The sequence below is a fragment of the Schistocerca cancellata genome, chromosome 1 (genome assembly GCF_023864275.1).
Source record: "Schistocerca cancellata isolate TAMUIC-IGC-003103 chromosome 1, iqSchCanc2.1, whole genome shotgun sequence".
Classification (NCBI taxonomy): Eukaryota; Metazoa; Arthropoda; class Insecta; order Orthoptera; family Acrididae; genus Schistocerca; species Schistocerca cancellata.
The window spans coordinates 156,345,694-156,372,899 of NC_064626.1; the positions used below are offsets into that span (position 1 = coordinate 156,345,694).

Below are 27,206 nucleotides of genomic sequence, written 5' to 3' on the forward strand. Positions count from 1 at the left end.
CATTATGGACTGTAGTGTTGTCCCTGGGAAAAAGCACTGTCCCATGTGCCAACCTTGGTCCTTGTGTAATAAAGTCTGTCTCAAATGACTCAATAAAGAAAATAATGAGTCCTTTTTATGGTTTTACCCTGTACCTGATGTCTGTAGCTTACAGAGTAAATCTCGTCACATTCTTCATTCTTTCCCCTTGTATTTTTTACCCTTCTTTGGTGCACTTTCACCACACAGTCTGCGAAAACCGGTTGCTTGAATTTTTCAATCTGATAATGCAACGAAATCATGAAGCTGAACAGAATGGTCTGTGGTTTGTAACTAACCATTCCCACACAATGGCGTAAGCTTTCGCGACCAGTGTCAGTTAACATCAAAGTTTTCCAAGTATTGCATTGTGCTGGTTTCTTCCCCCCCCCCCCCCCCTTCTCCCACTAAAACGCAGTACAATACTCAGAAAACTTTTGACTAAATGCTCCCAGTTTGAGCTTGGACACGTTCTGCTACATTCTTCTTCTTCTTCTTCTTCTTCATCTTTCTTTCTTTCTTTCTGGCAAAATTCAGAAATAATGACACTAAGTTCTAATGACTTTTCCATAATCAGTTGAGATCACTGCCATTTCAATGAATTAGAATGTTGAAAGAAAGAAAACACAACTACCAAGGCAATTACCACACTGAAGCACAACTGTTGAAAACATAGATATTATTCAAATATTGAAATAGTACAGTGAAATCCCCTTTTACACTATTCACATGGTTTGGGCGTATGTGAAATACCACCAAAATATTTATATAAATGAAATACTTAACTGGTGAACGCTTTAATTATTGATCCAGAAATGCTTTCACTATTGAAACCAGAAACATTTGAACAACACAAAGGTGTCAACTTGTGCTAAAAGATGCCAAACAATGAAATGCGAAATGTGCTTCTGAGCTGCCATGACTAGAGCAACAATAATGAAGTTGTGTATGCACAGTAGAAACTGAAATCTGCTGTGATAGGTCATTATTCAAATGAAACTAGTTACTCCCATCAGCCACCACACCAAGTAGAAGTTGGCAGCAGAAGAGAATAAAGCACAAATGGATCCGATTTTACCCAATTCAGATCTTTTGAGTAGTGCTTTCTGGTTTCAAGAAACTTGAAACGAATAACCTTTGCACACAGTGCTTAAAGGCCAATGCCATACCTGTGTCACATTACGTCACGTATGTCTGTTTTTTCTCCAAGAACTTTGCTTTTATAAAGCTTAAATTGAGGAAAAATCAAATACATCAATGTAAAACTGGGTGTGAATTAACATTGTGAACATAGGAAAGTTGAAAGGAACAATAAAAGAATGTTGTAAACGGCAGGAAAACGTTAATTCTGGGAACTTAAAAGTGGGGTTATACCGTATCTAATCTGCTATTCTAAAGAATGTATAGTTTTATAGCAGTACTAATCTTCTGATGCAAGAAAACAATATGTGAATAGTAAACATAAAATGATCTACAGATTTCCGAAAAATATATTCTCACTATGGCCAACATGCTGATTGCAAGGGATTCAGGAACCATTTTGACATTAAAATTTTATCATTTATTTTGTGATCTCAGTGCACATTTGTTTTTCTCATACGATTAGTTTCATTCAGAGTTTCCCATCTCCAGATCTATTTGGCTGCAAAAGCAATTCATCATGCCCAGAAGGAAATACACAGAAGAATACTGCCATAAAGTCATACTGTATTATTATATGCAGTTCCATATGGTCATGCCAAGTTGCTTATACAGCTATAATGATCCGAACATGATCAATTTTTACCAAAACTAGTCAGACCAAAAAAATAAATGTGCAACTGAGACAATAAAATAAATGATAAAATTTTAAATATATTCTCGACATCATCATTTAATTAAAGAGGGGGAAAAAAACCACACTAAAAAAATTAACACTGAGTGTCAGAATAAAACCTCATACTCATTTTTTACTGTACACTCACCAAGCATCAATAGCAGAGTAATCATACAACAACTTCAGAGGCTGTTCTTCTTCCATAAGTATATTTTCATATTCCTTTGAGGTAAGGATGGGTCGCTTGAGAAGTGGAACTTCCTGCATTGTAGTTGTTGGATGTGAGGGTGCTGTAGAGTGGGCACTTGCAGGGCCCTGCGAGCCTCCCACACTATCAACAGCTTTTGTTGCAGGTTCAACACTTGATGTAGTGGGATACGGTGAAAACACCTGTGGACAAAGCATACTACATAAAAAAGAGAAACTTCACTATCAAAGATAGATTAGAGCATATTTAGAACAGTTTTCTTTTTAAAAGCTACAGCAAAAGAATATATCTCTGAAGTTCCCTTAACCATAATGATCTGCTACTGTTGCAGAATAAATAGGAGACACATCAAGATTGTTGACGATTTGCAACAAACTATATGAAGCCAAAGCTGACAATAACATGAAATTATGTCTTGATAACAAAATGTGTTAAAGATTGATAGGCAGACAGACAGATGTTGCCTGATAAAATTGATATAAGGAAATGGGACTTTGAAAAGTAGAATAAATAGTGTCGCAGTCTCAATCCCTTTACCTCAGAATTATTCCCCAATTTTTCAAGTTTATCGATGTAACATGTTTGGTCATTCCTTGGATTAGGAAGCATTTAGTTTTGTCTTGATCTTGTTTGTTGCACAGAAGAAGCCAGTTATTTGACAAGTTATCAGATATGTTTACCCTTGGACTGTTTGTACAATTCTTTTATAAGGCATGTTTTCACGGGCTTGTATTACAGTGTGCTCACTTCCTTCATATTCCACAGAAAGTGAACACTAAAGTGCTGTACAAGGAAATAGGTCATTTTAAAGGAAAGTTAGAGAAAGGCACAAGAAAGAAGTTCAAACTTCCTGGATGGGCATCATAATAAGAACTTGGATGTCCACTAGAGTGTCTAGAATTTATCTTAAATGGTAAAGTTTAGTAACTTTTTCTCTTAATATAACTGCTAATTTTAGCTTACTGTGCACACTTTCATTCATCAGAACCAGAATAATTTTCAGTCTGGACAGAAAGTATTCATTTCACAAAAAATGGCAACAAGAATAATGGTTGCCATATGACCACAAACATTCTCCAAACTAAGCTTAGGCAACTAGCAGTGCTATCAATCCATTATCTCCCAAATAAACTTTATCACTGAACATTTAAAACACAACACAAATGAATAAAAATTACCATCATTGATCACACTTTTAATATTAAAAAAGGTAGAGGGGTAGAGCAAAATCTAATAACTTTTTTTAAAAAGCTGATTACATTTCATTATTTACAAACTGGTTAACAACTTTTTAACCAATATTGAAATTGGCAGGCTGACTAGGATGTTCATGCTGTTTTCAGGTAAGAAAGAGCAACAGCTGTGAAAAACATGAAAATACTGACTGACAATTTGGTTACTAATGTGGTTTTCTAATGGTCAAGTGTGTATGCCACAGACTGTCTTTCACTTTAAACAAGGTAGACCTGCTTATCTATTTAATGCTGTCTTTTAAAGAATTCAGAGTGTTGAAGTTAGCACACTAATAATTAACATCGACGAACAAGAAAGTTTGGCCTAGCTTTTACAGATTGTTCTCATTTCCTCCTTGCATGATACTGTTGCAGCTACGGTAGAAGAACATGGTGTGTGGCATACAATTTACGAAGTCTGGGCACTTCTATACAATTTTTCTTTTGGGAACTGCAAGTAACACAGCAACAGTCACATCTTACAGCTTCAAAAATGATGATATTAGTTGACATTAAATATAATTATTATAATTTTAAACTGTACACTAATATTATCAACTATTAAGTTTAACAATTATTGAAGAAAGATGTGCTTTAGAAATGTATCTTACCTGATTAGAAACAGAAGAAACAGATTTTGGACCATTGAGGTCCGAAGGTGTGGCTGCCGGTGTTATCTTGTCCTGAGATTCGAGAGGTGTTGCTGGCTGAGGCTGACCGCCAGTTGATGTTGGTGGATGTGGACTCAGTGTAGGCATTGTGGGATCAGCAGGGGGCACAGAAGCTGGCTGAGAATGCGGATTTGGAAGAGGGGACGGAGCAGCTGATGCAGGAGATCCAACTGACGGCACAGGCAGAGAATCGTTAAGACCTCCACCACTGTGCAAGTTGGGCAGCGGGTTTGGAGTCATCGACTGACCCCGTGGATAGGAAGGTGGGCCACCTGAAGGAGTTCCGGAACCAGCCAGCCTGAAAGAAGTATACAAATTGTGAAACAGGTAAACAAAGAAAAGCAATCGTCTGAGCTAAGAATGAAAAATAATTAATAAATCATTCTTTTGTCTTGTGCTAGTATCCAATACTTCAGTAGTATTTCAAAGTCTATCTGCTGGTCTGAGATGTGAATTACAAACAAAAGGTCAAAATCCAGGGATACATTTCAATATGAACTGAGAAACTGGTGTATTATTGACACTGTTTATTTCAAGGTGCAAATTTTTTCTTACTACTTAAATGGGTGATGAAGTTGACCCTGTCCATTAAATTGGGAGAGAGAGAAAGAGAGAGAGAGAGAGAGAGAGAGAGAGAGAGCACGCTCATGCACTTGTAGATCAAAAGTCCATTAATAATATGGTGTTATACCTACTGAATCAATGACAGACTTTTAATCTGCCCGCTGCTCAAAATAAATTCCAAAAGAGAAGGATGGGCTGGCAAGTACTTACCTTCAGCACTGCAACACCCAGCACAGGAGATCAACATGCACAACATTAAATAAAGCCAGTGCGCCTAGCTTTCTGGAACCATAGGTTCTTTCTTCTGGACAAAAAACGAGAAATACACAGTCAGCATTTAAGTGGGAAAGGAATGGGTGAGGCACTCAGAACCCACGCTAAAGGAATCATCCCTGTCTAAGGTGGAAAGGAAGCCAGCTCATCTGTCTCTTACGGAAGTAAATAAAAAGCCAGCTCATCTGTCTCTTACGAAAGTAAATAAACTTGTTAATGGGTCTCTGCTTTTTATACAAAATTAAACTTCTCCAGAAACACTTACTTCTCCCTACTGATATCACAAGCAAATGAGACTAGTATAGTTACTGAATGTGTGTCTTTACCAGGCTCCCTTAAAGGCAGCAAGAGTGTTTTATCATGGATTATTACTTGCTTCATATCAGACATCTACAGTTTGTTTGTATTATGTACATCTACTTAAAATGTGAATAATAAAGCAGAAAGACAAGTCCTGACATGTGTAGAACAATATTATTTCTTCTGGAACTCTTCAGGTGTTTTGAAAATACAGTGTAACTCCGCTTTTACATTCCGGGAATTAACATTTCCTGCCGTTTACGACACCTTTTTTTCCCGGTCCCATCAAATTTCCTATGCCCACAATGTTAATTTGCACCTGATTTTGCGCCAACATATTCATCATTTTCCCGTGATTTATGCATTACGAAAAAATGTTTGTGAAGAAAAAAATGGCACGATTCTGGCCATCCAATAGTGTTTATAAATATTATGGTTTAAGTTTCTAGACACCACAGCACTCCACTTCGTGGATTTGAGCCAGTAAACGTGTAAAAGTTTGAACAATTTGTGCTGTATCTCCCGCCGCTGCCAAGCTCTACTTGGTGTGGTAGCTGATGGGAGTAATTAAGTTCTTTCGAATGAAGATGTCATGACCAATCACAATCAATTCCAAACTGTCTCTATTGCACAAATGCAGTTTCATGATTGTTGTGATCATTGTAGCACCTTTGTCGAACCATGTTTAGCATGTTTCGGCCTATGGCCACTTGGAGCGCTGGTTGACACAGTCATTCACTTTGCGATGCTCAAATGATGTTTTTAGTTTAAACACAGAGCGGGTTACGTATTTTATTCATGCTGAGCAAAACAGGTTTCAAGAATTTATTCCCATTGTCAAGTGCAGTATTTACATATATATTTTTTGTGACGTTACACAAACAATGTGAGTGATAGTTTGCGTGTGTGTGTTGTTTTCTACATAACTGATGAGGCACAGTACCTGATAACCTCAAAAAGATGACTACAGTGCAAGAGATGCAGAATAACGCACATTCAAACACCGTACAAAATACTTATGTACATATTTGCACTTAACGAGAAATTTTTTTCGAAATGTGTTGTGCTAAGCATAAAAAAAAATTTGTAACTAGTGCAGTATTTCATTCTTTAAATGAGTGAAAGTTGCTGGCTTTCAAAAACATCGATTATGACATATGAAATTGAGTCAAATGTTCTTACTTCCCAGACAGTTATAAGTTCCAGTTATATCAGCAGTTTTCATTAGATGATAAACCTTCATTAGAAAAAAAAAAACGAAACGCAGCCTCATTCACACTGTCATGATGTCCTGCGTAGCAATGTTTAGTAGCACACATTAATATCTACAATTTTATGACATCTTCAAATGAATACCTATACCAAAACGCCAAGAGTATCAATATATTGCCAAGAACAATATCAAAGCAACAAAGCATGCACTATTCCAGAATATTACTACTTCTGAGAACCAGTAATAGGATGCATTGTTCCATGCACAAGTACTAATAACGCACATCCACGTAACAATAATTTTAAGCCTAGCATAGAGGTAAAAGCACAAAAACGAAACTTCTAATAAAACACAACATACTGGAAACACAAATCAGGATTGTGATCTGAAGTTCTATGCCAAACAAGTAAATAGTTATTGTTAACTTAAATACATACCCTGCCAACTGAAGAATAAAAAAAAAATTCCCCCATTGGCAAATAAGTAATAAGAAGGCAGATGAGAGTTTAATTACCCATAAGGCTACACACTAAAGCAGATTCTAGAAGTCCTGCTACCAAGCCGCCAGTGTTCTCTCATTCCAGATTTTGCATGTTTGATGCATTGAATAAAAAATAATTCCAGTTTGAGGCAAGATTCTTTAAAATTCCACCCAAGAATGTTCTCTCTTGCACATAAGTAAACAGCTTAAAGCACTCTTAACATGAATATGTAACAGTGGTCTTTAAAAATTAAAACAAATCCAGTGAAAACATATGCACATACCTGGACACACAACACGTGAAGCACAAATTAAAGCACTGACTAGATTTCCTGTTACACGCCTTGTTATAGTGAAGGTAATTGATAAAATTAATTCGTGTTAGAATTACAAACAGAAGCAAATACATACAACTTTCAAATGCAAACAATCGTATTTTAGCCAGTCATCCAGTTAATAGTGACTGAACAAATACTTGCATACATTTGACAAGCATAAATCACAGTCATTGATACGCCCTGCACAGAAGTTACATTTAACACCCACTCAGTGCATGAAATAATATTCATCCCATTTAAAAACACGGAAAGTGCAATCCATAAGCAATGGCCCAATTTACATGACTGCATTTAAAAGTGATTCTGAAAAACACTCCAAAACGTACCTCCAGAAGAGATCACTCACAACAGTCTTAGAGTAACTTTTGGATGTTACGGTAAATTTAAAGTAAGATAATGCCTGTAGTGTTCGTCTACGAACCTCGAAAGGGGCACAGCTACTTCAAGAGGACAAGGCGCCTCCTCGCCGAGGGGTGGGCGTCGATGGAAAGGTGTCACACCACCCCGCCCGCACCCACGGACACCCTTCTCATTTTTTTCACCCTTCAGAGTTTTCATACCCCCGCTAGAATTAGCTCCACCCTTGATCAGGGCTATTTGTTTAGCACCAGAAGCTTTCTTATACCTGCAAGTTCGGAAGCATTACATTTGTGTGACATGATAGCTTTTACTTACTTACAACATAACATTAACTTTCCTGGTCCTGTGAACTTGGTAAAAAGGAAGCTACAACTTTCACAGCAAGCTCTATTGAAATGCAAATAGAAAACTAAGATTACATGAAAGAGAAATGAAGATAAAATCTACAGTACAACAAATGAGCAATAACAACCCAGTCAAAGTATCTCTGACAACTTAGGATACAAAAGCTAAAAGAAGGAAATCTCGAAGTTTTAAACATGCTACCTGCAATGAATGCAATAATAGATCAAAATAATGTCATGCAATCACCAGATCAACATGTTCTATTTCTACATACACCGAATAAAAGGAACAACTGTATCACGTCGCATACGTTTAGCGTATTGAATAGAGAAACTGTTCACTCTAAACACAAAAATAGTGCGAGCAAGAAACAGCAGTATTCCCATGTCACGAGACTATTATTAACTGAAGTATCACATGTAGGAATCTTTATTGTACACATTAACATCTATGGTAACATTAAGAATGCACATTAAGTTTAGACATGCTTACAGGGGTGTCTAGACAACCGTTACTTTATGCCTGGTGAGATTTTTACTACCATATAAATCATAAAACAGGCAGAGATTGAAGTAGAAACAATGAATGTAAAATGTTGCTCTGCAACCTTCACTCACTTAGAACAATTGCAGGGAGCTTTCCTGGTAGGGTCTGCAAACTCCCAGAGGCCTGTTGCGGGCGATGACTGCTCATGTTGTTCATGCTGTGTGGGATTCAAAGCATTGTCCTGCCACACATTCTCAGTCAGGCATGCTGCTGGACCAGGACTCTGATGTGAAGGTGGCGGAGGTGGGGTGGAAGTGTCTGCAGGTGCAGTGGTCGCTGGAAGGCTGACGGAGCGGAGAACTGCATCTGCAGCTGCCGCAGGAGACAGTCCCAACGTTGCTCGATTTGGAGCCGCAGATGGATCATCCATGTCCGTGACAAGCACATAGCACCTGGGATAGCGCATTTTTGTGCCACCCACCAGTACCTCTACTGCAGGGGGAAGTGCAGACTCTTCACCTCCTCCGTCACGACTTGAGCACTTTGGCCCAAGGGGAAAAAACTGCCGCCAGTCTTCTAAGTGTCGCTGGACATGCACGTCGGTGCTCTTGTAAACCTGGCCAGTTAGGGTACCAGCCATACCATACGGAGCAAGAATCACTGTAAAATTGGTCCACTTTAGTCAAGTATTGTCATAATTATGTATCTTAAGGACAATAATAATTAAATATGCAATCAATTCTGTGTAGATACTAGTGATATGTAGTGGAACATGGAACAGGTCAATCTCATTACCTGGAATACCTGATGAAGAAGCCTGTGCCTGCTGAAGATGTTGCCAAGTTAAACTGCGAACTAACGGATGAGTGCGAACGTCGATACTTGCACACACGGTGCTCTCACCGTGGACAAAAAATGCGAAGGAGAAAGAGAAGTGTGTGCTGAAAATAGAACAATGCAAGTCAGTACACATCACATTTAATGAAACCCAATAAAATTGCAATCTTATGAGAAGGAAAGTTGCTACTCATCATGTAGCGGAGATGCTGAGTCACAGATAGTCCTTGCTGAGACTCACCATCTCCACTATATGATGAGTAGCAACTTTCCTTCTCATAATATTGTTACATTCCATCCTAGATTTTCCATTGGATGAATTGCAATATCTTTTTTCACTGAATAATACCACAGTCTTAAAAACATTTGGTATGTATACAGCACATTCAATAAGAATATATTGGTGTCTGTTCCTACAATATTTACAATACATGATCCTCTTCTACCTGCTCCAATGTGGACTCCTGGAGCAAGGCCAACCAATAACCAAATCCAAAAACAATTGACTCCTAGCTTTCAGAAATGTCTAGAGATGCATCAATGCACAACAAACACTAAAGACTAGGTGCACATGTCATGAAGCAAGGGATGTGTCATGGACTTGAGATAGAAGCTGATCATACCTTATGTATGAACAAAAAACATGCAACAGCCCTGTGTCAATCAGTTCTTATTTATTTTTCCTTAAGTTACTAGTTTCAGCATTCCACGGGTGCCACCCTATGGCCCCTGACCATTAGAACATCAACAAATAAACAATGTAGTGTGTGTCTGGTGTATAGCACAACATACAATACAGATACACGACACAAACACAAGATATACATAAAACAAGATATAATACAGGTACAGCACACCTGCATTACCTGATGCTCTAATCCTCAGGAGCTTGAGGATGGCACCACAGAAGTGCCGAAACTGTTAGATTTCATCTTTGTGACGAATTTCAGAAAGTTTAGATAAATATGTTCATAAATATTTGTTTTAACAGGCTTGTCTAACTGATTTGTATTTCAGCAAACAGAAATTAAGATGCTTCTCCTACGTAAATAATACCTTGGATTTCATTTTTTACTTCCTTTATTACTTATATCAATTTATTCACACTAATTATGCACTTAAATTCTGAATTCATACCACAAAATTTGTATTTGTGATGAAACTGAAATTCTGAACTTAGAAGCATCTGGGCATTGAAATAAATTTGATGGCATCAAGCGAAAATTTTTGCCGGACCAGGACTCAAAACTGTGAGATTGTCATAGAGATACTGAAGGAACTGAACTGGAAGGCTCTTGAAGATAGACGTAAACTATCCCAAGAACTTCTACAAACAAAGTTTCAAGAACCGGCTTTAAATGATTACTCTAGGAATATACTACAACCCCCTACATATCGTTCACATAGGCATCGTGAAGTAGGACTAGAATAATTACTGCACGCATGCAGACATTCAAATAATTACTCTTCTCATGCTCCATATGTGAATAGAATAGGAAGAAACCCTAGGAACTGGTACAATGGGGCATACCCTCTGCCATGCACCTCACGATGATTTGCAGAGTACAGATGAAGATGTAGATGCAGAAACCCAGATTTCTCACTTCATGTAAGAGATCACCTTAACTACTTTAGCTATTTGAGCACACTTCATGTCCAACCCAAATTCCTAACTTGTTGCACACTATGTACATAGCATCCCCTGTCCATTATTCTTATTGCTCGCAGCCTCATGCTGATTACTCCAGAGGTCAGATGAAGAGCACATCGGCACTGAAGGATCATTAACTGCTGTCAAGGCACATACATTTGTGTGTCTGGTGCCTGTTCTTTCAGCCGTGTCCAAAAGAAAACACACACTCTATATACATATGTTTTGTTTTATGAGGCTCTTAGGAATTTTAAGTTTAGTAAATTCAACCGTACATAATACAATCAACAAATGACCAATTATTTCTGTTTGCTCAAATATCAGAGGTACTATTTCTGGAGTAAAGGAAGGTTTATTACGCACCTGGCACCTATCATCTTTTCTGAGCCTTCATAAGGCTGTATAAACCACTTGCCAAGACGAACAAAATCACGTGATAACAGGCACCTGTAACAGAAAATATTAAGAAACATGTAAACACTCTCGGAATTAAATATTTATATCCCATCTAACAGCATATCTGTGTGTAATTATTTGTTACATTTCAGACAAATTATGTTTACTGAGTAATGAATAAAATGGTACAGATATTGGATCTAGGGATATTCCTGTATCTGCACATAACTGAGCTTGAACCAATAACACGTATGCAGGATACTTCTGCCTACAAATGGACTAAATCCATCATGTGCAACACACTACATGACTCGTCAACTTGACTGAGTAATTGCCAGTTTCTAAAAATAGACATTTTCTTGAAAAGGGTATTTAAAACAATTTCGACATTGTCCATTCCTCAGTAAATACCTCTTTTCCTGTTGTTAAGGTCACATTGTGCATCTATTCCACATGCAACTGGACCAGTGTTTCACCATCTACAACTTCAGCGTCTTATTGCTGTATCTCCTATTGTACTACTGCAGTTCTACATTGCTTCATTGTGTTTTGTCTAAAATGTGACAATACTCAAATGCAGATTTAGAATTTATCATATTTTATGGCAATAATATTTTAGTAAATAATTAAAATGTATTTTCTGTTGTTTAACCCTTTCAAAATAAAGTGTTGCTATTCTCATATTTCAAATACAAAACAGCTAGGCTTCTTCAAATGAGAATACTGGTTTGAACATTAATTTGGCTCCATAAAAGATTACTGCTGAATACATACTCAGGAAACAGGGTTACAGACTCATTGCCTGGTCCTTTGTTTTCCCTTCTTCATAGCTGTGCCAGTTCATGTCACTGATAACCAGGAGAAAGTTTCATGGTTTGTCAAACTTGAGCATCCTCCCTCATTTACTCATGTTACTGTCTTCATCCATTAGGTAGACAAAGACTATTACTGAAATGACCCAGAAGGAACTGAACACAGGATAGTTTGTATTTTTTTTAAAGGTCTCTTCAGATACATGGAGATATCAAAAATCCTAAAATGTAAAGAAAAATATGTATCATGTTACTGAGATCATGACTCACATATTCAATTTCACCCATTTGAATTTTACTCGCTTTTGAAATCCACATCTACATTCCATTTTAGTCATTTGATTTTTGTTGCATTTCCAGCCATTAGTTTGGGAAACAGTGCCATTCTGATGATAAAATGAGCTTTCTAAAATGTGTCTTGCAAAATAATTACACTACCTGCATTGAAGTAGGCAAAAATTCATTCATTTTTCAACTACATAGGTTTTATTCATTATGGGAAATAAAGCTTCTCGTTTTATGACAAAATACTAGAAATATTTTTGCCTTCCAAGTTGTCTCAATTGAAAGGTCAATTATTTTATAAATTTCAACTGCACAATGTAGTGAAGCCAAGAAAATTTCTAAAAAACAATAGCAAATTCAGGATCAGTGCTACATATATAAGTTTTAAGCTACTGGTGTGACTTTTTCTCACACTGTACAACTGACAGATTCAAATGACTAATACGAAAATAATTAACTTTGATACATTTTTAACGTATCCATGAAAATAAACTTCTGAGAATCACTCTAAAGAGCCTCTGTAGTTTATTTACACAATCACTGGGCACAGTCTTGTGAACACTAGAGTAGTTGGGATCAAAACTTAGTTTTCATGTCACTACTTACCTCTCTATTAGATTATGCAGTGCCTTGAAGAGTAGTGAGCGACACTCATAGGACAGACCACTCTCCCACGAGCCCTGCTCCCCTTCTGCAGCACAGAAGAAAGAGTGAATGTTTAACACAGAATGCAAATAACAGTCATACCATAAAATGTACAAACAGAAGTCCAAGTGTTACATACATGGGCAAATGAGAAATTTCTAGGTACATGAGTTTTTTATGTCAATTACATTAAAAATTTAATAGTTATGCATCACATCTACATATTAACTCCATAAGCCACTTAAAGTGCCCAGTGCATGGCGAATTTTACCAATATTATAGACTTTCTCCTTCATTCCATTTAAGTATTGAGTAAAGAAGGAATCACTGTCTACAAAGCACTGTACACTCCCTAATTTTTCTTTATCATATTCTCACAGTCTCTACACAAGATATACTATGGCGAGAGCATAATGATTGCGCAGGTTCTCTGAACTGACACAATGGGGTCCTGCGAGAATGAAGATGTTTTTTGTCCAAGGATTCTCATTCGGGGAAATTCCCCGAGTATTTCTGCTACAGTTTCTTAGAGGCTATATTGTCCTGTTATGACACTAGCCGCAATTACCCAAATTCATTTAATATCTTTCCAATTTGCTGTATTAGTATATCGTTCGCAGTTTTTTCCACAGACGCACTGCATTTTCCCCACATAGGCCTTCCGACGAACTTAAGTCCTCCATTTGCCATTAGTACTACTGATTTTACGTGATCGTCCCAATTCTTAGTATTTCACCTAAATAACTGTGCGATGAGAGCTGCTCAGTACACTCGGTAAATGGGCCGCTATTTGGTTCTTTTTTCCTCTTTATAGGCATTATCGTACATTTATCCAAATTTAAAGAGCAGCCATTACATCGAGTGGAAATTTAGTCCAAGTCTGAGAACAGTCCAAAGACTGTAATTTCCTGAGTTTCTCCTGCATTTCTTTGGGCCACACCCGTTCTTACTTTTGTTTCTGTTGAACATTCTCCGTCCAATACAAAGTAGTGGGTTCTGCTAGTCAAATATTAGACTTTCACGTATCTGTGAAGATAGTCCGTACGATCGGTTTCGGTTAGTAGATGACGATGCGGTACTGAATTGCGGAAATCTAGGAAGACTGAATCTACCCATTCACCTGTCCTATTGCTTTATGGGCATAACACTGTACGTTTTCTACTCATCGACTCCAAAATGAACAAAAGTACAATCTGTTGGGGATATGTGGGAAGCTGGCAGAAGACCGGGTCCACGGGCGGCGCTGAATGGGCGGCGCGGCGGCGGGCTGGACAATGACCCGCTGCTGGAAGGTCAGCGCGCCTTGCCGCGCCGCGGCCGGGCTAGCGGATTCCAGAGCAGCGCAGCGGCGCTCATCGCTCCCGCGCCCCGACGTTGCCACGCCACGCCGCGTCGCGAACGCCCGCCCGGCACACTTTCGCGAGCTCTGGCACCGTGCCTCTTCTCTGAGCAGGCACCTGCTTACCGGCTACCGTGACGCCCCAGCCTTCTGCGGCTGCTACAGGATGTTTTCTAAGGCGCTACAGAGCGCCCGAGTCCATAAACACCGAACCCAGAAAGCTCAAATGGTCCGTTGACGTTGCTGTCATCTACCCTACACCTACATTCTGAAAGCCACCTTACGGTGTGTGGCGTAGCGTACTTCTCCGTACCAATATAATTTGAAGGGGTCGGCGGAAGAAAGTGCTAAACAATAAAAATGTGTTACTGCATATTATATGATTGGTTATATTCAAATTCAATAACATAAATTCAATAATAGAAACTATTTACATACTACACACGGCTTTCTAGCGGTACATATGAAACCAAATGCTAACATCACGCTATTCGAAAATACAACTGATAAAACATTGAAGTTTTTAACACTTTCTTCCTTTCCTCTTCCACTTGCGCACTGCTGCAGCCTAATTTCTCTATTTTCTCGTCATGGCCATGTAACGAGATCTAATGCTCTCGCGCTAAATGCAGCCATCTTCTTCGAATCTCTCTCTTCCCCCGTCATGCTACATGGTGCAGTACTGAAGAATTTGTCGAACGTGTGTTTCTTAGGCCACTTTTCTTCGTGAATTAACGTCTACCTTAAGATTCTGCAATTGCATGTCAGCTTGAGGATTTGTTTTCCTGCAACTAGTTTTAAGTCTGGGAATCTGTGGTAAAGTCTTCTGGGACCAAACTGTGGAGGCCATCGGTCCCTAAGCTTAAACTATCTTGCGCTAAGGACAACACACAGACACACCCATGCCCGAGGGAGGGCTCGAACCTCCGTCGAGGAGAGCCGCGCGGGCCGTGACAAGACGCCCTACACCACGCGGCCAGTTCTAAAGTGACCACGACACTTTAGGCTGCTCTGGACGTTTACCCCGAGGTATTTTAAAGCGGTTATTGTTTCCAGTGATACATCGCTAACAGTGTAAATTGAACGTTAATGGAGCTCTCTGCCTATGTGTGTGTGATTCGTTACATTTAGAACCAAACCTCGGTCTTTCGCTATAGTCTTCCGGTGTTGCAATCTTCCCACAGACATCCTCCTCTACCGCAAACAGCATCATAGAGCTTCCGTCGTTATATCTTCCCCCTCCCCCGATTCACTTTGTTTCTTTAAGGCATTTTTCCTCGTAATGGTCTGATACAAGAGTGCAAAGCTGAGACGTGGACTAATTTACTGGCTAAAAAATGTTTGGACTGCGTTTTACTCACTTCCATCGTCGGGTATAATTACACTATCTGTGGCAACGAAATGTCTATGAGATTTTTTGCACGGACGATTTAAGACGGAATGATTGCATTATTCTTTCTGTGCATTGAGTACACGCCACAATGGCACGCATTGCAGGAACTTTAAGCATACTTTTGAACGTTCTGTTCAAGTTGACCGCAGTTAGGGTGCCTGACGCATATGGCACCCCCCCACCCCAGAAACATGCAGAAATGGTCTTTTCACAGGCCTTGGACACCTACTTGTCAACAGGGGTCGCCAATTATTATAATCCGTTCATCATAAGAATAAACCTGATGTAAACAAACATAAACGCGATGTTTGGTCAGATGCCAGTAGGTCCTACTTATGTATTAGATATCTTATTACTAAGTAACGTTAAGATATTCAAACGTATTAACAGACATCAACGTTTTTCTTAATCAAGCTTTAGCTACGTAGTTTTTATTTCTAAAATGGTGTACAGTTACAGCCTCTGCAGCATTGTGCTCTGATTGTCGCGCTGATTCGTGCGTTGATTCAATTCTCTCTTGTATAATTTTTTTTCTCGTTCAACTTTAAATACCTACATCTCGTAATTATAAAAATCATCATTTTTTATGTATAATGCACGTCTTCGTGTTTCTAATTACATATTCGACGCGAAATTCCTATTTCCATTTCAAATACAAATTCTTAATCATCGATGTTTCATGAAAAACTGTTCATAAAAGTTGTTTAAATTAGGTAAACATAATTTAATTTTAGGGCAACAATGAAAAACCAAATTCTCTTTATTTGGACTATGTCCATCGTTTTATGCCACACGGGTAGGTAAGTATCGCAGAAACATGAAAACAATCATTTTCACAACATCGAGCACATCATACAAATGTTGCATATTTACATTTGCTACTGTACCATTACACTATGAACCCAACAGAACTGCTCTGGAGCCAAGCTGCGGGATTTGGCCCGAGAAGTAACAACTGTTAAGCCCCAGACGTACTGGAACTAACGCATGCAGCTATTTCACACGTCACTGCCGAACGCTGGCGGGATTTATAACGGCTCGTCATAACAGAAGAGAAAATGCTGCGGCTGGTTAGCTTTGTGGATTCTGTTGTAGATAGGCCAGTTATCAACGTAGCAGGTGACACCTCCAGAACTTAAATGCATTTCTCGGTTCCGGATACGGAAGGAGCTAAGATATTACCAGACGAGTGACTAAGCAATATCTTCAGTGGCTTCAATATTAAACTATACGGCGAAATCCTTCAATATTCTCTTACTTTACACACAGCTTATGCAGAAAAATTATCCTGTGGTTAAGATGATGATGATGTTTGGTTTGTGGGGCACTCAACTGCGTGGTTATCAGCGCCCGTACAATTTCCCAACCTTTGCTCAGTCCAATTTCGCCACTTTCCTGGATGATGATGAAATGATGAGGACAACACAAACACCCAGTCATCTCGAGGCAGGTGAAAATCCCTGACCCCGCCGGGAATCGAACCCGGGACCCCTTGCTCGGGAAGCGAGAACGCTACCGCGAGACCACGAGCGACGGACTATCCTGTGGTTAAGTCAGGAATTTTCATCATTATTATTTTTAATTACAATAGTACGTTAGCCAATAACGATAACGCGTTACTGTTTTCGTCTAAGGAGCGTTTTGTGAGGGATTTGCAGTGTATTATTTCATTCTACTTAAAAATTAAATTACATCCGAAGCTGTACTGCTCCTCTGCTCTTCTCTTTCTACGTGTGAGACTGCAGCTGGTCATGTCACTGCAGGCTCGCTGTACCATCTGACCGGCCAGTGCTGTGCTAGTTAAATGCGCTGGTAAAGCTGTTGTCCCGTATTATCGCTTAGTCGATTTGCACATAAGGCACAGCACAAAATGTATCCTTATTATCGTACTTGACAGTCTCGAGACAGCTTGGCTGCAGTCTCACGTCAAACGGAAATTCAATGAGGTTCCAGCAAACACGGAAGAATACATAGTGCAATGTATACATCAGGGTTGTTCTTATGATGAACGGATTATAGCATAGATTGCGCGGGCTAACAGATACGCCACAGCGCAACAAATGACTCGTCAATTCAGTAGTCAGTATGCGCTTATACCGGGTACAATATTGTACTATTTCATATAGTACGATGTCTTGATTCTTAAAGTTTTTGATCTGATGAAGGCAAGTTGCCGAAACGCATTATCCACTTGGGGAAATGTGCGATCCACACAGACAATTTTGACTTAGCGCATCATAGTCACAGACCTCTCTGAAGACTTCCGGTCTTCTCTTAATAGAATGTGCTACCAAGTCGTCAGCTGTAAATTCACCAAGACTGTACAACTGCTTTTGTCAAATTTTTTATAAAACCCAGGCAGTATACATACCTCTTATTCTCTTAGAATGATTCAGAATAAGAACTTACATAAGAAAATCAAATTTAAATGTATTGTTCTCTTAAACTTCCTAAACGCGACTGCATTCTTAAGTCAAAAACTACCTCACGAGCCGGCCGGAGTGGCCGAGCGGTTCTAGGCGCTACAGTCTGGAACCGCGCGGGCGCTACGGTCGCAGGTTCGAATCCTGCCTCGGGCATGGATGTGTGTGATGTCCTTAGGTTAGTTAGGTTTAATTAGTTCTAAGTTCTAGGCGACTGATGACCTCAGAAGTTAAGTCCCATAGTGCTCAGAGCCATTTGAACCACTACCTCACGAGAAAAGAGCAAAATTAAATACGTCGTTTCTATGTTTATTTTGGTCAAGCATGAACAATGATTTCATGTCCAAATTTTACTTGAGGAGTAACATGTTATGCTAACAAAACCCACATTACGACGTCTATCATACTAAATACTTCAGACATTTTCAGTATTAACATTTTTAATACTTACAGATGCTATTATTTGCTACGGATACTGTATTTGCATAACGTTAACACAATGGTATATGTAGAAGCCTACGTCACATTTAAATAATAAATGGATAAAAATCAAACTTAACAGTTTTAGATGAATAAGGATGTTCTGAACAAGGAAAACTAAATGCACACTGTAGAGGCATTGCTGTTACCGAATGAAGTGACGCGGTACTCTATTCAGGATAATGCGCCATTACTTGGGGCGAATGCCTCACCTCCGACTTTCTTCCCCATACTTATCCAATCTGAACTTGGCTTAGTGTCTGAGCTTGCCGTCAAGGGAAAGTAGAGACATACAAGCAATTGTGTTTAAATGCTTTTCAACCATGAATCGACATTACAGACACAGTAACTACTGAACGTGAGCAACAAACGCTCTCAACACGTTATTTACGGACAGTTATCCAGATTTTCGTGAATTATGTACCCTTTACACAAAGTGTAGACGAATGCCTTTCAATTTTTATCTCGTTTACCTACGCTGGACAACTGCTTCAAATATGGAATCCGCAACAACTGCTTTAACTGGGACAGCGGCAATACCCTTAGGATACGTAGACAAGAACGCTCGATACTGTAAGGATACAGAGAAATAAGCTATCTACCATCTAACGACATCAGCTTAGTTACTGTTTTCCGCCCAGAATAGACATCGGCGTAATCTCTGGTAGCATATGAAAGTTCCATGACTTCAAGACGTCTCTCCGACATAAAAATCAGTCAACTACTTGCGAAAATACACACATCAAAAAAAGTTTTGCATCACCCCGGTTCCCAGAACTCGGGAAGCAGACGTTGACTGCGGATATTGTATCACAGACAGAGTCCTTTTGACTGCTCAGATATGTCACTAAACCCGCCCAAAGATGTAAACAACCATGCATGAGCAGCGCCTATTAGACGGAGAGGGTCCGACAGCCGATCAGTTCAAGTCATCCCACCAGGTAGGAGGCACCTAGAAGGTCAATACCGCGGTTCGATCGCGTCCGCATTGTTACTTTGTACCAGGAACAGCTGTCAACAAGGGAAGCGTCCAAGCGTCTCGGTGTGAACCAAAGCGATGTTGTTCGGACATGGAGAAGATACAGAGAGACAGGAACTGTCGATGACATGCCTCGCTCAGGCCACCCAAGGGCTAATACTGCAGTGGACGACCGCTACCTACGGATTATATCTAGGGGGAACCCTGACAGCCACGCCACCATGTTAAATAATGCTTTTCGTGTAGCCAAAGGACGTCGTGTTACGACTCAAAATGTGCGCAATAGGCTGCATGACGCACAACTTTACTGTCGTCCATGGCGAAATCCATCTTTGCAACCACGACACCATGCAGCGCGGTACAGATGGGCCCATCAACATGCCGAATGGACCGCTCAGGAGTGGCATCACGTTCTCTTCAACGGTGAGTGTCGCATATGCCTTCAACCAGACAGTCGTCGGATACTGTTTGGAGGCAACCAGGTCAGGCTGAACGCCATAGACACACTGTCCAGAGTGTGCAGCAAGGTGGACGTTCCCTGTTGTTTTGGGGTGGCAATATGTGGGGCCGATGTACGCAGCTGGTGGTCATGTAAGGCGCCGTAACGGCTGTACGATACGTGAATCCCATCCTCAGACCGATAGTGCAACCACACCGGCAGCATATTTGCGAGGCATTCGCCTTCATGGACGACAATTTGCGCTCCCATCGTGCACTTATTGCGAGTGACTTCCTTCTGGTTAACGACAACGCTCCACTAGAGTCGCTAGCATGTCCTCCAGACATGAACCCTATCGAACATGCCTGGGATAGAGTGAAAAGGGCTGTTTACGGACGACTTGAGACACCAACCACTCAGAGATCTACGCCGAATCGCCGTTGAAGAATGGGGCAATTTGAACCAACAGTGCCCTGGTGAACTTTTGGATAGTATGCCACAACGAATACAGGCATGCACAATGCAAGAGGACGTGCTATTGGGTATTAGAGGTACCAGTGTGTTCAGCAATCTGGAGCACCACCTCTGAAGGTCTCACTGTATGAGGGTACAACATGCAATGTACTGTTTTCATGAGCAATAAAAAGGGCGGAAATTATGTTTACGTTGATCTCTATTCCAATCTTCTGTACAGGTTCCGGAACTCTCGGAACCAAGGTGATACAAAACTTTTTTTGGTGTGCGTACCACACGGCGTGTTAGTATGACAGTGGACTCCAGTTGATGACGGCAGGGAAAGTCTGAGTTCTTGCCAATACGGACCGAGAAACATTTAACATGGTCGTCGATGTCAATGGAGGCGGAGGGTAGCGGAAGGAATTAGCCAAGGTCTGTTTCAAATAACTGTCCTTGAATTTAGTGGCAAATATTTGGAGCCCACGAACACTGTTTAAGTATTTGGGGGTAATACTATAAAGCGGTATGAAGTGGGTAGGGCACAAAATCAGTACTACCGAAGGCGAACGGAAGACCTAAGAGTTGTTGGAAGGGCACTTGAAAATGGAATGCATCTGTCGAAGAAAGCACATACAAGTCACTAGTGCAACCAATTATAGAATAGTGTTTCCGTGTTTGGAGTCTTTGCGACGTATATGAGACAACAGACATCGAACGAATTTAGAGGCGCGCTAGCAGAGCGAAACAGTTTTTAACAGTACTTACTTAAGTTTAATAGAAATATCAGGGAAACTTGAACAGGAATTCTTGGAGGGAATACCACAAAGTATTCTTGAAACCCGCATTCAAAGAAGAAGAGCATGCGATCACTGTGCTCTCACCATCATATATCATCTCGCGTAGTGATCATGGGAATAACAAATTAGGGTGCACACAGAAAATTGCTAAAGTCGGAGGTGTACCTCTCGCCATACAGTGTATAGTGGGTTGTGGGGCATATACATGAGTGCCTTCCAAGGGGTTTTCAGAAACTAATGTAAAAGTAAATCAGGATGGTCGAACGGGAATTTGAGCACGCGTCCATCCCAATATCAAGACAGCACCTTGGCCATCCGGCTACCTCGATCATCGAACAGTGACAATGTGATCACTTACAAGGAGGGGGGAAAATAAAATTGTGTGCCGCACGCCAAAGGAGAGATATCGCCGTAGATTAGAGATGGGCAAGTCAAGGCCAAACTAACGACACATGGGAGTAGTTTCCTGAAAGAAATAACACATGCGCGGTGAGCCAGTTGCATTCCAGCGACTAGGTTCCGCACGCGCCGTCTGCCGGGCGGACCGGTTCTGTCGCGCTCGTGCCACCCAGGCCTACCCTCTCCCCCTGCTAACAGTGTGAACTCACCGTCTAGTGGTAATCTGTTATCAAGGTTCGCCAGCGTTATTTATTCTGTCAAAATGGTCTTTCTTCGCCAATGCCTTTATCCGGCGAGTAAGGTACCCAACAGGAGACAAGACAGTTATACTTGCGCAGTCCATCGGATAAGCGAATGACAAAGTATTAGATAAAGAAGAAAGAAAGGCTCAGGTTTAACCTGCCGTCGACAACGAAGTCACTGGAGACGGAGCACAAGCTCCGATTGCTTCAAGGATTGGGAAGGAAATCCGCTATGTCATTTCAAAGAAACCATCCTAGCATTCGTCTGGAGCGATTTAGGGGAATCGAGGAAAACCTAAATCGGGATGGGAGTCCATCCGAATGAGAGTCCAGTGTGCTAACAACTGCGCCACCTCACTCAGAGACAAAATATCAGCAGAAACTTTTGGTTTAAGCCAAGTTTAATAGTAGATATTAAAAAAGAATGCTGTATCTTTTTATCAACTCTCTCACGGAAAATTCCCATGGCAAGTATTTTATTTACCGCATTATGGGCGTGGACTCCGACTGTTTATGCGAACTACAAACCCATTCTTACCTTACAATTCTCGATTTAGTTACAGGAAGGGTACTAGTTTCCAACAATGTTCATGTTGCTTGTCGGAGACTAAAAATGCCGACCCGTATTCCTGCGTCGTGTAAGCCTTTTGGAGGCTTTCCTTAACACCATTTCTGCAATCACAGTGAAAGTGAAGCGTTGCAAGACAACTCCGTTGGAGAAGCGGGGCACACTAGAAATCTGCGTGCATAGCGAGATAAGATAACAACTTGGCCGACCTTGCCACAGCGAGAGAAAACGACAGTCTCCGTTCACAAATTACGGAAAACTCCCAGCACGGCCAGTCTCAATAAACCAAGGACACTGTAGTGACGGAAGATCGGTGGTTAGCATGCGCATGAAAATAAAAATAGCACTCACTCAAAGTTAAAAGTGCAACATTCGCTGCTCTGAATTCAGCACACAAAAAAATTAGACGTGATAGTACTTGGTTGAAAGGAGGCGGCGGGGACAGATTTACGTCATGTTAGCATTCAGTAACAATTGTTGCTTTTAATGTTACATGAAGCTGGAGTATTTCGAACTCAAGTAGACAACCACAAATAATATTATCTCCCATAGCACTGTTATATTTTCCAACCTTCTACCACGTACGTTGAACAGTTACCAGCGTCCATCGAAGACACACTAAAAAAAACTCACCACTTGCTGCGCTATCTTGGTCTTTATACACGCTTACATTAGGTCAAATCGCATAAGAAATAGGGAGAAAGTTAAATAAATACACCGCTGAATTTCGGACAACAGTGCAGAAAGAATGAATGAAACCTCAGTTCTAGTATGTTTACAGCTTAACGAATAAACGCTACCACACAACTTTACAGTGATTTTCAAGAAAAGAGTGCACACTGCGAAGCACGCAAGTTTCATTCAGGAGTAACGTATATAACAACAAATAGTAGGAACCAGCAAACCTAATAATGTTCACTGGGTCTGTACACTAGAATGAAGCTATCAGCGGAAATGCCTAAAGTATCTAAGAAAGCACCGCGCCGGCCGCTGTGGCCGTGCGGTTCTAGGCGCTCCAGTTTGGAACCGCGTGACCGCTACGGTCGCAGGTTCGAATCCTGCCTCGGGCATGGATGTGTGTGATGTCCTCAGGTTAGTTAGGTTTAAGTAGTTCTAAGTTCTAGGGGACTTATCACCACAGATGTTAAGTCCCATAGTGCTGAGAGCCATTTGAACCATTTTTGAAAGCACCGCGTATTTACTAGTTACAATAACCAATATAGTTGGGTACCACAGATGGGAGGTTGGGTAACTGTCATAGTTTGATTTGAGCCTGACATCCTGAGAATCATTGCATCCAGAATAACTCTTTAACCCCGCAGCGCAGCGTGCGATGTTTTGGAACTTGCTGGCAGATCAGGCCCGTGTCGCACCGGGACTCGGACCAGAGTCACTGCCCGCCGCAGACGGTAGTCCTATCGACTGATCTATCAAAGCGCGACTCACGACCTGCCCTTACAGTTTCACTTCAACTAGTGCTTCTCTTCCACCGCTCAAACTTTACAGGAGCTCCCCGCATACCATGCAGGCCTAGCAGTCTAGAAACTAATAACATCGCGGAAGAATAGCTCACGCACAGCCTAGAAATTGTTTCCCGAATGAATCTTTTACTCTGAAGCAAACTGTACGCAGTTTCGAAACCACCTAGGCTGTGAGTACATTGAGCCCAAACTCTGAGAATCTTGAATTTAACATGTCTTGAGCTGTGTGGAAAGAAGCGAATCATTCCCGGTCTATCGGAGGTTTTAATCTGTCAGGAAGGTCTACAGCTGGTGAATGGGGGTTTGAGACGGGTTACTGCGTAAAGATGGGATTTCTAACCAGAAAGATGGGCCATAGTGGGCACCCATATGCAGCCGCAGATCAAGGGTACGAATCTTTAGGGAAGGGGTGGAGGGGAAGATCATAGCTTGTTCCCCTCATATAACTGTCACTCCCACTATTAACAGCTTGCGAGAATTCAACTTTTTGTTCCTATTATTATATGTTTAATATAATACGAATCTGTTTGCATTATTACATATTACATCGCTTGGATATAACTTCCAAGGAATTTCAGGTCAGAGAAGTACATCATATGAAAAGCATTTGTGTGAAAATTTGAGAAGTGCGCGCGTCTTGCAACTGATTTAAGAACAATAGCAACAAGTAACCTCCGGCAACCTCATAATGGATACGACTTAAAATCGAAGTGTACACTAATCATCACTAGCACGACACTAAGCACTGAAATTGTGAACACAGGTCTGCACACTATTGCTGGGAAAGTGTGTAAATGAGGTGATTACTGTTACTTTCAATCGCTTCTGGCTACGTTCGGTAAATGCAGTCTATGCTTATTCAAAGGTGGGTCTAAAAAGTTCGGTGAACGGTCTTAGACAATAAAGAAAACCAAGAAAGACTTTTACTGGCGTTCAAAGTAATCGCGCTTCAGACATCGGTTGAAACCTGTTGAGCACGGTCAGCAGCCGCTTCTTGTGGAATAGCTTCAAGCACGGTGGTCATGATGTGTTGGATACCCGTATCGTTACAGGAGATGAGGCCTGGTACTGCCAATACGATGCGGACAACAAGCGACAGTCAATGGCATGGTGATCATCATCCATTTCCCTCGGGTACAAATTCACGATGAATAAAGCGCGTGCTGTCGATAATGACGATCTACTTCGTCTTGACCCTTTCTGACCATCTGGTTACAATTTTCTACATTAATGTTTTCTGTGTATTAACTGTGGCAGAAACATTTTTCCTCAATGGAACACTCCTGTACATGTTTGTGAATGTTCAATCTTCTCACGATGCACAACTGCTGCCATTTGTTGGGCATAACAATGAAAATACCAACAAGTGAATGTAGCAATATGCAGCAACTTGTGGCCGCCAGAATACACTGAAGTGGTATTACTGAATGATCAGTTTATTTATTACAACTGTGAATATTGCAAAATTAATTATTTTAGCCCATAAAGAGAAGCCAAGTGTACAAATTATATTCTGAAAACGGGTATACACATGCGTATAAAATGGTTCAAATGGCTGTGAGCACTATGGGACTTAACTTCTAAGGTCATCAGTCCCCCAGAACTTAGAACTACTTAAACATAACTAACCTAAGGACATCACACACATCCATGCCCGAGGCAGGATTCGAACCTGCGACCGTAGCGGTCGCGCGGTTCCAGACTGTAGCGCCTAGAACCGCTCGGCCACCCCGGCCGGCTACATGCGTATAAATCTTACATCTAAAACCATTTTTAAAAAATCACCTAAGAGCATTAGGGCATAAAGAAAAATTTCCCTGCCTCCAGAAAAAAATTCAGGTCTCAAAGGGTCAATCTTGGATTTTGTCAGTCGAATTTTTCTGGTAAGCGGAGAAGACGATGAACAGCATGACACTGACTGTCGCTTGGTCTAGACACTGACTGTCGCTTGGTCTACGGGTCGTACTGACAGAACTAGGTCTCATCTCCTATAATGACGCGGATGTCCAAAGGCGCGTGACCACCATTATTCCACAAGAAGCGTCTGCTGACCGTTCTAACAACTTTCCAACTGATGCCTGAAGCGCGTTGTTGCTGACTGATTACCTTTGAAGGCTAGTAAAGGTATTTTGTTTGTAACTCTTCTTTCCAAAGGTAGCTGAAAACTTTCAAAACTGAAACGCTTTAAGAAAAACGCCGTATGTGTGTTACGCGCCGTGACTGCCACGACAGCCCCCATCCACGCGTATCACATTTCTCTCGCTCGCTCTAGGGACTCGTAAACGGTACACGTGTTGTTTTAATCAGCGCCGGGGCCAGACGGTACCTGTGTCAGTCCAGATGCAGAGCGGCTATCGACCCGCGGGCACGCGCCGCCGCTGCCGCCGCCGCCTGTAATCGGGCAATTAGCCGCGGGCCGGGCAGGCAGCGGCGTGGCGTGGCCCGGCCCGGCTGGTCCGCTTTAAGGCAGCCGTATCGAACGGCCGCGGCCGGCTGCGCGTGCCGCACTCTCACGCTACTGCCTGCGATTATCCGTGGACAGGCTGCGCGCCGCCACTGCCGTATGCAAACACTTCTTAGCGTCGCTGCGTACAACCAGTCTGCTACCCACCCGCGCGCCTCTTCTCCGTAGCGCCAACGCTTCCGAGAACGCAACACCACCACAACGAAGCCACATCGCTTGGCGGTGGCATTCGACAGACCGTCACACTTCTGTTGTAACACACGATTTCATGTGTATGATCGCGTGGACTTTAGTATCTGTGCAGTTACCATTCAAACATGCTTTGTTTACCCTGGAATAAAAGTACGCCAGTGACACGTAGCCTAATACAGAATAATAAATAATGAACGTTATTACATATTTCAAACGTATTTCAACAACTGTATGAAGCCGCCCGGTTGTATTTGATTCCAGTTTCATACAGAGTACACAAAACAAGGCTGAAATTGCTCAAAGCAGTTAATTCAGAGCTAAGTTTTACACTGTCACACCTTCCTATCACCACCCTCTACCCAACGCCTTAAACTGGCAGTCGTGTGGTCTGAAACTGTGGTTTGTAGCACACCCCATCTAATTGTTTTTATATATCTTGAGTATCTTAACACTGAAATTAGTGGTTTAATCAAGTGTAAATTATTACCATATATTACTGTATGTTATTCATATATAGTGACAATAATAAAACCGAATAATGATTATTAATTATTGAATTATTGGTCACATACCAATTACAAATATTGAGTCATACACTCCAATTTCTCATTGAATGTAACATA

General features: G+C 41.0%; 1 protein-coding gene across 2 annotated transcripts in view; it reads right to left on the minus strand.

The window, feature by feature from the left end:
• The window catches only part of LOC126167518 (mediator of RNA polymerase II transcription subunit 13), a 211,199-nt gene that overhangs the window by 64,934 nt on the left and 119,059 nt on the right, over positions 1–27,206 (minus strand). The window contains exons 3-9 of one of the 2 annotated variants that reach the window (XM_049920482.1): positions 12,893–12,977; positions 11,157–11,240; positions 9,101–9,246; positions 8,437–8,965; positions 7,536–7,739; positions 3,886–4,243; positions 1,983–2,224 (exon numbers count right to left, since the gene is read on the minus strand). In XM_049920482.1, the coding sequence (XP_049776439.1) occupies positions 1,983–2,224; positions 3,886–4,243; positions 7,536–7,739; positions 8,437–8,965; positions 9,101–9,246; positions 11,157–11,240; positions 12,893–12,977 (1,648 nt within the window). The remainder of the gene's footprint in view (positions 1–1,982; positions 2,225–3,885; positions 4,244–7,535; positions 7,740–8,436; positions 8,966–9,100; positions 9,247–11,156; positions 11,241–12,892; positions 12,978–27,206) is intronic. The other variant, XM_049920483.1, reaches the window with a different exon arrangement.